Source organism: Mytilus edulis, chromosome 4 (genome assembly GCF_963676685.1).
Source record: "Mytilus edulis chromosome 4, xbMytEdul2.2, whole genome shotgun sequence".
Classification (NCBI taxonomy): Eukaryota; Metazoa; Mollusca; class Bivalvia; order Mytilida; family Mytilidae; genus Mytilus; species Mytilus edulis.
The window spans coordinates 75,628,771-75,645,025 of NC_092347.1; the positions used below are offsets into that span (position 1 = coordinate 75,628,771).

The following is a 16,255-nucleotide window of genomic DNA, read 5'->3' on the forward strand; positions in this document are numbered from 1 at the left end:
TTTAGTTTGCCTAAAAATAATGTTATGAAACATATACCCCATACACAATGCTTATTACCACAAAACACAGATCAAGTTCGGATTTGGGTTGTTTCAATTTTACCTTTCTAACCTGTTAAAATGTTATATGCAAGCAGGGCCATCATATGTGTGTTTCCAGGCTGGGACACATATGATGGCCTTGCTGGCCAGGGACTTATTGTTAATTTATTTCACAGCTATTTTTGATCAAATTTACTTAACTATTTTTAACCAGATTTTTGTGACAAAAATGTCGGTTATTGATTTGGGGATGTACGGCGGGTGGGCGGCAACCAAATGTTGCATTTACCCATGAACTGTTCAATCAAAGCTTCACAACTTTTAATATGTTGTTACTGATGACAAAATGGAGGTCAAGTTTAATAATGACAATTTTGACTTTTACCGTTCAGGAGTTACAGTTCTTGAAAGATTGAAAAATGGCATTTCCAGTCGTGTCTGTGCATTTACGCATGAACTGTTCAACCAAAGCTTCCCAAATTTTTGTATGTTGTTACTGATGACAAAATGGAGGTCAAGTTCAATAATGACAATTTTGACTTTTACCTTTCATGAGTTTTGGTTCTTGAAAGATTGAAAAAAGGCATTTCCAGTCGTGTCCATGCATTTACGCATGAACTGTTCAACCAAAGCTTCACAACTTTTAATATGTTGTTACTGATGACAAAATGGAGGTTTTTTGAAGTTCAATAATGACAATTTTGACTTTTACCGTTCATGAGTTTTGGTTCTTGAAAGATTGAAAAATGGCATTTCCAGACGTGTCCATGCATTTACGCATGAACTGTTCAACCAAAGCTTCACAACTTTTATTATGTTGTTACTGATGACAAAATGGAGGTCAATTTCAATAATGACAATTTTGACTTTTACCGTTCAGGAGTTATGGTTCTTAAAAGATTGAAAAATGGCTTTTCCAGTCATGTCTGTGCATTTACTCATGAACTGTTCAACCAAAGCTTTTCAAAATTTAATATGTTGTTACTGATGACAAAATGGAGGTCAAGTTCAATAATATAGATTTTGACTTTTACCATTCAGGAGTTTATGGTTCTTGAAAGATTGAAAAATGGCGTTTCCATTCATGTTGTTGCATTTACTCATGAACCATTCAACCTAAGCTTTTCAAATTTTAATATGTTGATACTGATGACAAAATGGAGGTCAAATTTGATTTTGACGATTTTCACTTTCACCATTCATCAATTATGGTTCTTGTGATATTGGCAGGACACAAATAAATGTTAATAAATCCGTTTTGCCGACGTTGTGACAGCCTTTTGTGCCCAATGACCCTAGAATTGTGTCCAAGGGTTTATATTGAGGGCATGCCAGTCAGTTTAATATTATTATATCAATTCATTTCCAATTAAAATATTCAGTTTATCAAAAGAGTGTAGCCTTAAACATGTTAAAGTTTTCAATGTTATATGAACTCATTGCTACAAAATATTTCTTTTTACTTCCTGGTCGTTGATACTCAGTCTGTAGGAACTGAGAAACATGTGGACATATTGATAGCTGATGTAATTACTAACATCTGTGAATTATTCATGACTGCTATTTATGGAAAATAGGCTGTTGTCTAGCTAATGAGTGCAATACTCATTATGTGATTTTACAGCTCTTAAATATATACATAGGGTCTCACCACATAAAGATTTTATTATCAATAAGGCATGGATGGTCTATGAATAAATGAAATGCAATGGTACCAAAGTGATCATAATTTTCAAACAGGTTTGCATAAAACCGCAAGTAAAATTTCTAAGATTGATGTCTTTGATTTATATTTCTAGTTAGAAACTTGGCATAAAATTTTGATATTAGACCAAAAGCATTCAAATAAAGTTTCCCAAGCTTCAAATTTATCTCTTAAAACAGTGAAATTTTCAACAGGAGATAATTTTCATTTAAAAGAAAACAAATGCTTCAGATTTAAACCTTGTATAACAAACATGCTCACTATTGAATTAACTTTCAGCATGAGAAATATCTCTACTTGAGACGTAAATCAGAAATTACTGAAATGTAGGACGTTCAACTCTTTTCTTTGTAAATAATCTGCTTGATTTTTCAAGCACTTTCAAACAAGATGGATGTGTGTTGTTAACCTGTTATGTCTAGTGTTTTATAGTAACCTGCTGGGTCTGGTGTTTATATTGTAGCCTGATAGGTCTGGTGTTTTTTTATTGTAGCTAGCTTTAGTTATAGGAAGATGTGTGAGTGCCTGTCTATTTTAATGGTAGCTTGCTATTTCTACTGTTTCTGATACACAATATCACATTAGTTCTAATTAAAGGCTAATACCAGTGACCTTTAGGTTTTGTATGGAGAAGGTGAAGAAATTAATTTCTGACTATCCATTATAATCAATAAGTCTTTAGATATAACACTGTTGAATGACTGATTACCTGCAATTATACTGAAGAGATATAAAATAAAAACTTTGTGTATTGTATCAGAGATCCTTGTTTAATTCCTACAAGAAGGTAACACCTCCCGAAACGAAAGCTTATTTTTATAAGCTAGAATTAGAGAAGGGGATAGGGTCTCTGCGCAATGCTATGCGGTGTTGTTGAAGAAGTTAGAAAATAAAAATTTTCTAGGCACTTTATATATATATATATATATATATATCTAAAAATGAGGGTAAATAATATGGCCTTCCAAATACCGTTTCGATCCCAAACATCACTGAAGAGACATTTATTGTCGAAATCCCGATCTTGTGTACTAAAATATATTGACACCTTATGTTTGTGGCATAACATTTTGGCCACAAGTTTATTGTTGTCTGTTTAGTATTAAATTTATATTAAGATCCATTTTGTTACATCTTGTGATCAATTTTATTAGGCAATCACCAATAGCAGTCAGCAGGGTTAAAGAACATCAGTTGTTAGTCAAATGCGTTTTGTTTAAATATACTTTTTCACTTTTTTAGTCTTTTGGAAAATGTTGTTTGTGCTGTATTTAGACCCTTCTACAACGAAATTTGCTTTACATGCACACATATAAAAATTGCGGTTTTTATCCAACGCAATCATAGTGATGATAGGTTTGAACGTAGTTTTCAATTTAGACTTGTTTATATTTTTTTGTTTGGGCTTGTATCATATTTTCCCTCCTAGTTTGAAATTAAAATATGATAGAATTATCTTAAAACTTAATAATGTATGCTCAATCAGGTTCAAGATAGATATTTTCAGACAGGTCTCTGAGGTTCTCATGTACATGCTTTCACCTTGAAAGAAGCAAATGGTTACAGGCTGAATTAAAGTAGTGTCTAATAATACAATTGTGAAATTGATGGCAATGCTAAATGGCCTTTTTATGTACAGCTTATTTATGAGAGCTCTGTCAAAATTAGGACTGATTTTCGTGAATACCATTTCAAAATTGATTTTCACATGTCAAAACCATTTATTTTGAAGATATAAAAAGTTCTAGGAGTCCAATATTTACCAAAGATTTTAAAATTGCATATGCACAATAAACATTAAAATGTTACCATGTAAACAGATGTATTTTATTTTAAGGCTTAAAAAAATAAGCAAGAAATCTAAATTTCATAAATATTCATAATATGAGGCAGATGTAGCTTGTGAAAGAAGGCCAAGTTTGATATGCTCTGTTAGCTGTGTGTTGGCATTTTTTCTTTTGTGAAATCTCTACTTTTTGTAATCGGGGGGAAAAAATGTGAGTTTGTTATTTTTTTAATAGAAACCCTAAAAATTCTGCTTCATCCAGATGTGTTAAGGTTGTGTGTGCACAGTAATTGTTGAACCATCAAATTGGTTAGAGAATAATTTTAACTGTAAATGAAATTTGGAGGAAGTTTTGATGTGGCTTTCAGAAATAAATGAAATATTTGAATTTGTTCAGTGATAGCAGTTTTTTTTTCCACTAAATTATTTCTTCTACAGTGGGTTTATTATTATGTGTTAGATACTAATGTTAATTTCAAGGTTACAGGTGAACAACAAATTTTAATGTTCAACGATGTACAAATTTTCTACAGACAAACCTTAGTAAAACCAAAAAATAAGATATTCACAAAAAAACAGTTTCCAATTAATCCATGAAAATTGGTACCCACGAAAATAAATGAATACACAGTATCTTGCTTTTTTTTTCTGTCAAACATTCCTAACTATTATCTTTTTGTGTCGTGTGTGTTTTCTAATTTTTACCTCAATTCAAAGATCCTCAAAGAGTGCAAGTTATTTTGAAATTCCATTAATCTTCAATTCACCTGTCGAGTCTGTCTGTCTGGTCTTGAACTTCTCAAAATTCAGTAATTCTATATGTAAGTGATTTGAAGTTCAGCTTGAAAGTCACTTCTTGTTTTCTGATACTGGGCTAGGAATTTTTCGTTATTCCATTCTCAGCTTCTGTATTCAGGAATTATTTGGTATTTGATCAGGAACTTTATAATATTGAATTGACCTGTGTAAGCCATTTTCACATCAGCAAGGCAGTTTATTCCTGTTACGATGATATTTTTATTTTTATTATTATACCCCAAAAAAGAAGCAATATCTATTAACAAGTGTGAGTTTGGAATACAGTTTTTGACCATATTTGTAATATTTATATAAATCTGTTATTTGCTGAATCTAGCTTGAATCAATAGACAGATGTAGAGTGCTTTAGTATCTAGCAAGAAATTCTACTCTAAGTCCATCTGCTCAAATTACGACATTCATCGTAACAGACATTGAAGGTATATCATTACTCCTAAGATGAAAAACATCAACAAAGGCACTTTTTTTTTTCTATCAGTTTGTTAAGTACATGCCATGGTGTAGTTTTGTGTTATGAAATTGAATATGATACCCTTCTTATATATTTCCATTTCAAAATGCTATTATTTCAGATTTGATTTTTTACCTTCCACAAAAAACCTTAAATTGTTTATCATTTAAATTAAGGTGATGAACAACTTGCCAAGAGAAAAACAACTACAAAGCCAGAAAAGAGTGTTTGCATCACTCACAAAAATAAACAAAGGAAGATGGAGGATTCTCCAGGAAGTACCGAGGATGTTTCAACGACTTATATGTCTGAGGACTCCAATAAGAGCCCTATGGATGATCTGTCCCCCCTTAAAAGTGATCTAGAGGACGAAGACTATATAGTGCCACTGAATGAAGAATACAGGAAAGAGATTGAAAATCTGGAAACCCAGTATAAGATTGTCTTTGATTCTGGATATACAGAGGAACAGGTTCAGAAACTAACCGGTGACCCCAGATCTCCTGACGAGCTGTTTAATATGACAGATATATTCATACGCAGACTTATAAAATTTGCCAAACATATTCCAGAATTCAGGGCTCTGCCTCAGGAAGATCAGATACATTTATTAAAGGTAAGATTTTTATGCCCCATTTATGGGCATTATGTTTTCTGATCTGTGCGTCCATTCGTTCGTCCCTCCATTTGTCCCTCCGTTCGTCCCGCTTCAGATTAAAGTTTTTGGTCGAGGTAGTTGAAGTCCAATCAACTTGAAACTTAGTACACAAGTTCCTTAAAATTATATTATGATCTTTCTAATTTTGATGACAAACCAGAAATTTTCCCACATTTTCACTGTCCATTGAAAATAGAAAATGATAGTGTGGATGGGGCATCTGTGTACTTTGAACACATTCTTGTTTTTTATTTTCTTACAATCTGCATTTTTGTAATTTATATTTTTGCGGGGATTTAAGTCCATTTCAATATATATATATTTTAAAACTGGGTTTTCAACAATTTTTTTTTTACTATAGTTTTCAATCTTTCACATATTTTGCGAGAGCAGTTATAACACTTTATATATATAGGAAAATTAATTGATTGGTCTTTAATGCCACTTTCAGCACAATTGTACTATTTCTTGGCAGTCAGTTTAGAGAGAACCAACAACTGACAATCCTATTTAATTAAGATTGGAGTAGAGCACACCCTCCACTTGCTATATTCTAACTCATAACATCAGTGTTAACAGGCTTGAGTGATACAGTAGTTCAACTACTTAGACCTCTAGGCCACTGAGGCCACCCTATTTATGTAAATTTCAATTAATTTGACTTTCTCTATAATTCTGCTCTTTCGTTTGATGTATTCTGTTGGATACAATTTCACCAGTTGTTTAGGTAACCAGTTCAATAGTCCTGAATGTCTAGGTAACCAGTTCACCAATTCTGTAATCAAAGGTTTTGCATAAATGGTACTCAAATTGATATTAAAGCTTTATATAATATATAGGTATCTTAATTCTTGTTTATTCATGATTAGAGCATTTTCTTGGGACCAAATATATATGTAAAAAAAAATTAAAATGATTTGCCAGCCTTTTGAAAAAATATGAATGTGTCACAATCAATTTTAAACTTTAGATTTTTGTAAAATGAGTCATATATATGTCTGTGGCTCTTTTCAGAAAAAAAACAATCTTAAGATGAAAAATAAAAAATCGTAAGTTATACTGAAGTATGCATGACAATGACACAAGATTTTTTTTAGTAAGTTTTTTTGTGATAAAAGTTGTCTACTTTGTAATAGCTAATTAAAAATAAAGAATTACATCATAAACAGTGAAGTATAAGTATTTAATACATAGAATCCATAGCTATTACATCTTCATTTATGAAATTATTAGCCCAAATATATTAATGGGTGTCCGTGATGATTAAACTACTGATGTTGTATGTTTCTATATATGCCATAAATGTAAAAGTCTTGTTATACAAGTAATGTTATTACTAGTTAGCAAGAATATTTTACATTTTTTTCTACTAGGCCACACTTCCTTAAAAAATGTGTGAAAATAAAGACTTGTACAGTATTTTAATCTTGAAATTAAAGATCCTTGAAACAACTAATGAGAATAATTGGTAATCAGAAGAAATGGCATGTTCATGTCCCAAGTCAGGAACCATTCCGTGTTTTGAAGAAATTAGGTGGCTATCTTGGTCTCTGTTAACATAATTCCCATTTTATAGAGTCAAGATAAATTCAGAATTTGATAACTGAAAAGACATGTATATTTTGTTAATTAATTGATTGTTGGTTGCTTATAATGACCAGTGGCAAACATTTCATACATGTTCAGGACGATATTTTATTGAAGAATGGATATTGACCTATAGATGTGGGTTTTTTTTTGTGTTGATGGCTTTCTGTGTCATTGATGTTTATCCCACATCTCTTTTTATTAGCCTTGACTCTTACAGTTATAAAAAGGTTAACTTTAATTCTTGGTGATTTGAAGTCAGTCACAGATCCTTGGAGTCTCCCTTTTGTCATTTTGATTCCTACAGTAACAATAAGCCTTTCTCTCAATTCTTACTGATTTGAAGTCAGTGATCCTTGGGGTCTCCCTTTCCTCATTTTGATTCCTACAGTAATAATAAGCATTTCTCTCAATTCTTGCTGATTTGAAATCAAATATTTGTAAATAATGGATGAAAAGGAGAATATGTGTAACACATTTTTTATAGAAATGTAAATTGTATCTTTTTATAATAGTATGGTTATGTAAATTATTGAGCATATTTTATAGCAGTGTTTCATTTTTAGAAAACCCTAAAATTGAATAATGTTATCTCTTTATAACCTTGAAATTACTATCATCAAAATACATTTTGTCAAAAATTATGTACATTATTGAGCAAGGGTGAATGTTAAGGTCATACAATCCTGGTATGAAGTTTTCTTTAAGAAAAACCGACTACAAATTTTAAAAAGATTATAGTTAAATTATTCATGTGTAAAATATATTTACATAATTTCAATTTAATGATAAAAATATGATAATTGCTTTATAAATCATGTAGGTATGAAACTGCAGTAAATTTGTTTTATGATTTAACAAATTTATTATATTTAAGAGCATGGACATAAATAAATTTAAACTCTTTTTTTTCATAGTAAAAGATGTTAGATAAATAGCAAAACACATAAAATTGATAACGAATGTAATATTGAAGCTGCAAGTATTTTATCTTCCATGGCCATATGTATAAGTTTTAATGGTTTCACATTTTATGGTTTATTTTGTTATTTAATTTATCTATGATTTTTATGTTTTAAAGATATTACACTTTTTAACTAAAATTAGAAATATGTTTTATCCAGTGATGCATAATGCTTCAGATTGTATCAGAGTCAACATTTAAATCTGCTGTCCCTCCCTTTATTCTGATGGGATAATGTTTCTTTGTGCAGTGTCCAGTTGCAAATAGTGTATCTCATTTAGGACTACTTTATTTCGGAGTTCATCATTCCTTTCTTTGGCCTATTTCCATGTTCTTACAGTAATATGTTCTTTGGCCTCATTCCATTCACCTACCTGAATGTGTTCTTTTGCCTCTTTTCATTCTCTAACCTGAGTATGGTCTTTGACCGTTCTCCATTCTATTACGTTAGTATTTTCTTTGGCTTTTTTCCATTCTCTTACCTGAATATGTTCTTTGGCTTTTTTCCATTCTCTGACCTGAATATGTTCTTTGACCCCTTTGAATTCTCTAACCCGATTATGTTCTTTGGCCTTTCTCCATTCTCTAACCTGATTATGTTCTTTGGCCTTTCTCCAATCTCCAATGTGCGTATTGTTATGCGTTTACTTTTCTGCATTGGCTAGAGGTATAGGGGGAGGGTTGAGATCTCATGTTTAACCCCGTCGCATTTTTGCGCCTGTCCCAAGTTAGGAGCCTCTGGCCTTTGTTAGTCTTGTATTATTTTAACTTTTAGTTTCTTGTGTACAATTTGGAGTTTAGTATGGTGTTCATTATCACTGAACCAGTATATATTTGTTTAGGGGCCAGCTGAAGGACGCCCCCGGGTGCGAGAATTTCTCGTTGCATTGAAGACCTGTTGGTGACCTTCTGCTGTTGTCTGCTCTATGGTCGGGTTGTTGTCTCTTTGGTACATTCCCCATTTCCATTCTCAATTTTATTTGACCTCTTTCCATTCTCTTACCTAAGTATGTGCTTTGGCCTCTTTTTGTTCTCTAACCTGAGTATTTTCTATGGCTTTTCTCCATTCTCTAACCTGAGTATATTCTTTTGCCTTTAATATCCATTCTCTAACCCTAATATGTACTATGGACTAATATAAATATATTTGCTCTTGATTTTGAATACAAATTTTACAACTGTGTGTCATTTATTAGAATATTCAAGAACATATACATTCTTAATGAAAACAATAGCCTTTGATTGGTTTAGATAACAGTTCTATGAGTTGTTGACTTATGTGCTGATTGGTTTAGATAACAGTTCCATGAGTTGTTGACTTATGTGCTGTTTTGTGTGTTATATATTGTATTATTGATTTGTTTCCCTCACAGAATTTTCTTAGATAATTGTAAATAATAGATCCCAAAAGAATTCATCTAATGCTACTTCCTGATAATATTTTGTTGAAAAGAAATGATCTAATTTGTTGTGACATCATAGAGATGTCTGGAAATGTTTTCTGTGGAGGAGGCTGTTAAAATGTTATTATGGTATTGTATACAATGAGACAGCAACCTACGAAAGAGAACACGATAAACGCCACTGTACATACATGAACAGTGTTCACTATACACCACATCAAATTAAGCTTTCAATATACTGGTAAAAAAGAAGATGTGGTATGATTGCCAATGAGACAACTCTCCACAATAGACCAAATGATACAGAAATTAACAACTATAGGTCATTTAAGTAAATAGTTCTCAAAGGTACCAGGATTTTAATTTAGTACGCCAGATGCACGTTTCGTCTACATAAGACTCATCAGTGACGCTCATATCAAAATATTCTGAAACAAAGCATACAAAGGTTTCATATAAACATTTTACAGAAAGACAACAAAAGCATATTAAAGGCCGAGAATTTATTTCTGGTGAGAAGTAATAAATGTTTTCTTAGTTGTTTTGAAAATTAGCTAATTTCTTAAATATTAAAAAAAAGTCTTCCGAAAAGATAGTTACCAGTGTTGTGTTGTTGATGCTGAAGGAGAATCATATTTTTATGGTGACCCCTACTTTATAATATAGGAAAATTAGGATAATTTCTTGTAAAGGAGAAGTAATTGAATTTTGTGTTATCTTTTTCAGGGTGGCATCATGGAAATAATGGTTCTGAGATCAGCAATGGGATTCGATTCACGTGCCATGCAGTGGAAGGTAAAAACAAATCAACAAGAAGGAGAGAAACGACTAGATCCAACAGTTATTCAGAAGAACTTAGGAACGGGGATGTACGTTGAACATGTCAAATTTATCCGCAGTCTCAATGAAATTACTCGTGCAAACAAAACAATAATGACCTTATTATTCGTCATTGAACTGTTTTCATCAGACCGACCAAACCTCATAAATAAAGACCTTGTGTCAAAAGGACAAGAGAAATTCTCAACATGGCTGCGAGCATATCTTGAATCACAAATCCCAGTGGGTGAAGCAAAGATTATTTACCCCAAACTTCTCATGAAGTTGTTGGATGTACGAAGTCTTGGTGAGTCAAGTGCTCAACTAGCCTCACATCTAGATATTACAAGACTTGAGCCCTTACTGGTAGAAGTATTCAATTTACAGAAGTAAACATTTGTGAAACAGGAGATATTAAACAATGTGAGGGAAATTTGAGTCATATATATGTTGGTACTTTTAATATTGTTTCATGTTTATGATTATATGTTTAACGGCTCAAATTGAATTCATATGGTTATAAAAATCACAAATGTACCGGGCATTTTATAAATATGAAATAGTGATTTTCCCAAGTCACTGGCAGCAATACATTATTAAAACTGCCTGATAACACCAGCATGCATTCCAAAAAAATGCACAAATAAATATTGGCAATGGGTATAGTGCCAGTGAGCCTCTTGATCTCAGATGGTTGTGTAAAAGGGGCATGTGATACTTAGTTTCAAAAACAGACATCACACATTGTACTAAGGAAGTATCTCTGTAAATTTTTAGTTTTATTTAAAAACATCATAGTATACACTCCTATATCAGCTGTCTCCTTGTTTGATGTTTATTTTTTTGGCTTTCTAAATTTATTGGAGGCGTAAAAAGGAACACAATCAGTGTTGTATGAACGAATGTTAAGATAAAAACAATATAGAAATTTCTTGGAAAATAAGGTGGTCACAATTTACAGAAACTTTCATATCTTCATGTTTATTTGATATCAGCTGAAATCTCAGGAAATTGTTTACCTCTTAACCTATGCATTCATACTCATTGTGAAACATTATCAGAAAAACTAAGACAAACTTAAGCTTATAAGGGACACAACTTTGGTCAACTTCAGATTTTTTTCTGGAAAAAAAACTAGATGTCTTTTCTGAATTAGCCAGACCTTTATTTGTTGCTTAAACATTTGTTCTGATACAGATAAAAGGTGTATATCGTAGAGCATGAAAATGCATTATTAAAATAAGGTATCTCTATATTCATACAGTAACAATGAATTGTAACCACCATATTTGTTATAATTCTTAGATGTACATGTATAAATTTTTCATTTATTATTAGTAAATATTTTATTTATATACTTCTTTAGATATGAAGACACAAAATTGATGTGAATATCATTGAATAGAAATATTTAACTTCAACATTTTTGTAAAATACACCACATTCATATATGATTCTGTAGTGAACAGTTTTATACTTAGCTGCTTTGTTGCTTACATTGTAATTTTGTAAAGATATTTTAGAACTTTTTGATATTGAATCACAATTACCTTCATTGATTCAGATAATAAAGTACATATACAATTTTATAATTTTTTCTCTGAATATTTTATACAATCTTAAACTTTTTCAGTAGAGTGCCAATTTAAAAAAAGAATGGAATTGCTCATTATTTTGCATACCTCTTTTTTTTAAAGTCTAAAAAATGATAAGATTATTGCTATAGGGAAAAAAGGATTAAATTATGATTCTTCAATCTGCATATGCATGTTTTCATACAAGATACCATGATTGGAACTTAATACTTTTTATTTTGAATGAAGCCATAAAACATTTCTTCAATTATTTGGAACATTCATTAATAATCATAATAAAATATATTTTTAGTCCACTGAACAGTGGTTATTTAAAGAGGTCAGATAGATTTTTTATACCATTTGAATTAAATAACACAATAATTCGCTTAATAAAAATTCCCCAAACCCTGATAAATAATAATATTCAATAATTAAAAGTACATTGAGGTCCACTATGTCTCAGCTTGAATGTAAAACATAATAATTCTCTTGGTATTTGAATGGTAAATTATTTCAGAATTTTATGGTAATAGTTAGCCAGGATAACAGATGCTTTGAAACTTTGACATTTTATTTTAATTAATATCATTATATAGATATTTGAATTAATGGTGGTTTAATGATACTGAGTAATGAAATGGTACATACCCAGGTTAGTAAACAGTATTGTGTTAATACATCAAGATCTATAGGGTACATTTTTAACCTCACAATAAAATAATGCTGTTCAGAAATCAGGAAAAACATTGCAATGCAAAACTATGACTTTTGTAAAAAAAAAATTGACTTTCAAATTAGCCTTCTGTGCAGAAAATGAAACTTTTTTTTAACACAAAAGAGTATCTGAGACTGCTGTCAAAAATTTAACTGAAATTCATTAAATTGAAATGATGTAGTAGAATATTTAATATAAATAAATAATTGATATTATTGAATTTGTATAGATATATAAATTGATAAACTTTCAGTTTGATTTCCACCCCCACAAAAAAAAGTTGTGAAAGACAATGAAGAAAGAGGTCAGATGATATTGCATATCATTTCATAAATTGATTTATAAAATTAAGATTTATTATTGTTAAACTTTTATTTAGAATAGACTTAATGTATTAAGTTATATATGTACAGCAAATCTAAAGAGAAACTCACAGCCATAATACATATGAAGATGATTTTAAATTGTCATGGTTTTATATAGAAGAGAATTAAAGATAATTCAAAGAATATAATTGAAGATGAATTTTACCAGTAATATATAATGATTGACAGACTATGAACGTCTTTAAATTTTTATTAAATTTGTATATATAAAAATAAATTATCCAGTGGTCTCCTTTGTTTATTGAATTGTTTATTTTTTTATTTAATTGTGAAGTTTATTGAGATCATATGCAGTGAAAATGGGTTAATAGTGTGGGTCAAAAGGCATATTTTGTTGAAAACAATGAATGAAATGGCTGTAATAGATAAAATATTGTACTTCAAGGGAGATTTTTGTTACCCATTCCTTAATAATATGGCTAAGTTGCAAAGAATGCTGTTTTACCTGTGGAAAGGAAATCTGTTCTTAAGCAATAAAGTTTCCGGAGGAGAAGTTGATTTATTTTGAAAGAAGTCAGCAATCATAAATTTTCTTTTGAAACAGCAAAAAATGATACAGTAGAGGCTGGGAGACCATTTGTAATAATATATTCGGAATAATTTCTAATAATGAGCTATAACTCATATAATGAGTATAATTATAAAATTGTATTTCGATCAACAAGCCGATGTTTATGTTTATTTACAATAGGAATTATAGCCCACATGATTCTAACATAGTATACAACCGGTTAGGTTTACTTATTAGTATTATCATATTGATTGTGTATCTATTGTCATATATAAAAAGTTTAGAGCAAAAACAAGATTATTGTGGGTTTTTACATTTTCATTTTCACAAGTTCATGTTTTTACCATCAATTTTTTTCTATATATGATAAAATGTAACAGTCACAAAAATGGATTTTTTTCTCTTAGTATGGATATAAGCCAAGTGATATAAGTATCTAGGGTAGTACAATGACATTTATTTGTATCTGAATGTTTGCTTTACATAATCAGTCTATATTATTGACATATTTTGGTTAAGATTTTTTAAGTAAAAATGCAACTTATACTATTCTACTTAATCTTTTGAAGAATTGAAATTTATTGTGTGAAAACCTTTTCTCATGCTTCTTTGCTTGAAATAGAATTTGTTATTGCTTGTATTGTAAATAGCTAATGAAAGATTGGTCTATTAGTTATTTATAGACAGTAATTTTTAATCAAGAGTTATAATGTGAAACTATTGCTTCCAATTAAATGAAAAGCAATTATAGATTAAAATCTACATCACATTCAAAAAAAAAAACGATTTTTAAACTTGATCTAAATGTGAATATATTTAATAATGAAAGCCTCTCTTGTTTTGGCATGAACTAAATTATACTTTGAAACAAACTTTGCATTGAGAAGTCAAAATAAATTGTTTCTTAATTTGCACTATATTGATTAAATGACTTGGAATTATCTTGATCTGATCTGAAATTGACAAGTATATCATTTCAAAATCAGAAATTAACACTCAACAGGTAAACAATGACAAATTATTCAAGAGAATAAAGAATTATTTGTGCAGTAAAAATAACAATGCAGGCCAAGTGGTGAAGGTAGAGTAATTGATCAAATTATGCATTGAGGAATTGAAAAGAGTAGAAAATCGATGGTGAAAAACATCAAACTTGTTAACGAGGAAATTTATGAGTATTGATTTCTGTGTTTATTTTGATTGAGCATCTTGTGTAGGTATCACTGCTTCTACTGATAGCAAGCTTTCTTAATTATTCAATAGTTGGAAAAATGGAAAAAATATGGATCAAAATCCTTATTGTCATGACTGAACATTAAAGCCAAAAATTGCTTTATTTTTTACTTGACCATTAATTGAGCTCTATTATCCAAATGGATTTCATGAAGTTTAATTTAAATCTATATGGCCTTTCCTTATGATTAGGAACAGATTTTGATTTCATATGATATCTCACAGACATCCAATAATTTAATTTTATGAAGACTATGAAAAAGAACGATCAACTCCTCTTCCTTCTCTTCAGTCAGTGCATAAGGATCATATGGTCTTATTTCGAAAATGTCAAAACAATCCATTAATCTACATCAAGGAAGTTTTGTACTAGGTTTGGTTAGAAAGTGACAGGAATCTTAACTGATTTTGACTAGAACTCTTAAAAAGTTTTGTTATTGAAGTTTAGGAATTTAAGCAAAATTTTGTAGAACTGAAGCCTCTCAAAGTCTTGAATTGAAATTATCTGTGTCCTTTACATGGTTAAGATATATTTCTTCTTCTGTTAGCATATGCAGCATTCTGTTGATATATGATCTTACTATAACTTATAAGGGTTCAAATATTCGTGTTCAAAATATTTTAATTCATTTAATTCACATTTTTTTTTTAAATTTGCATATTTTAACAGATTTTTTTTTTATTCTTCACTGACATAGAATGGTCAATTGATAATAACGATAGGTCAGGCAACCTGTGAAAAACATTAAATTTTTTTCTCAATCGCTGTACATTTTGTACCAACATTATTATGGCCACCTCCATTTTTTCTTTGTCTATTTTAAGGACAGGCCTTTCAATAGATACATACATTTGTAAGTCCATGTAGGTCGATTGACAAAAGCTTGCCTTGTTCTGTCACAACAATAAGAATCCCTGACAAATACCACTCACCAAAATAAAAAAGGATAAAAGACTTGTATACAAATTTGAATAAGTGTCTGTCATTTTATTTTCGTAGAACTGACCAATCAATATGGTTCTGAAAGTGACGTAAAGTCAAATGTAATTGTCAGCTAATTAGAATGTCTATGAAGAATTTGGTCACGATTTGTTGTTTTGTTGCTTATCAAAGGAATTAACTGTAGGCAGATACAATGTATGTCATCACTTTGATAATGGTTACCTCCCAAATTAACTGTGCAGAATTATCAATACAAATTATATTAGTCACCTATTATGGTAGAAACAAAATTAGTTCTTGATAAAACCATGGCTATTCAACAGCTCCTTGTAATTAATTTTTTCCAAACAAAGAAATTGCTTATTGATTTTTAGAAATCATCGACATATGACTTTTCATATTTTGTTGTCAAAGAGAGACAACTCTAATTAAATATCATGTTTAATATTTGACTTTGTAATATATGATTAAGTAGAAATGTTTTAGTATATTCTTGTTACATAAGTGATATGTACAGCACAAAAACATTAACTGATGTTATGCATGCATCTGTATAACTTGAGCCTTTCTTTAGATCCTTGAAACGAGAGTATATGTTTACCTGTTTTAATGTATCGTTCTTTTATCAACTTTTAAATATTCATGATGTCATTTTA

General features: G+C 30.3%; 1 protein-coding gene across 10 annotated transcripts in view; it reads left to right on the plus strand.

Annotated features, from left to right (window-relative positions):
- LOC139520536 (vitamin D3 receptor-like) overlaps window positions 1–14,479 on the plus strand; it is a 147,409-nt gene extending 132,930 nt beyond the window's left edge. For all 10 annotated transcript variants that reach the window (XM_071313256.1, XM_071313261.1, XM_071313254.1 and 7 more), the window contains 2 exons: window positions 4,980–5,419; window positions 10,142–14,479. In XM_071313256.1, the coding sequence (XP_071169357.1) occupies window positions 4,980–5,419; window positions 10,142–10,627 (926 nt within the window). In that variant the 3' untranslated portion in view covers window positions 10,628–14,479. The remainder of the gene's footprint in view (window positions 1–4,979; window positions 5,420–10,141) is intronic.
- Window positions 14,480–16,255: the final 1,776 nt, after the last annotated feature.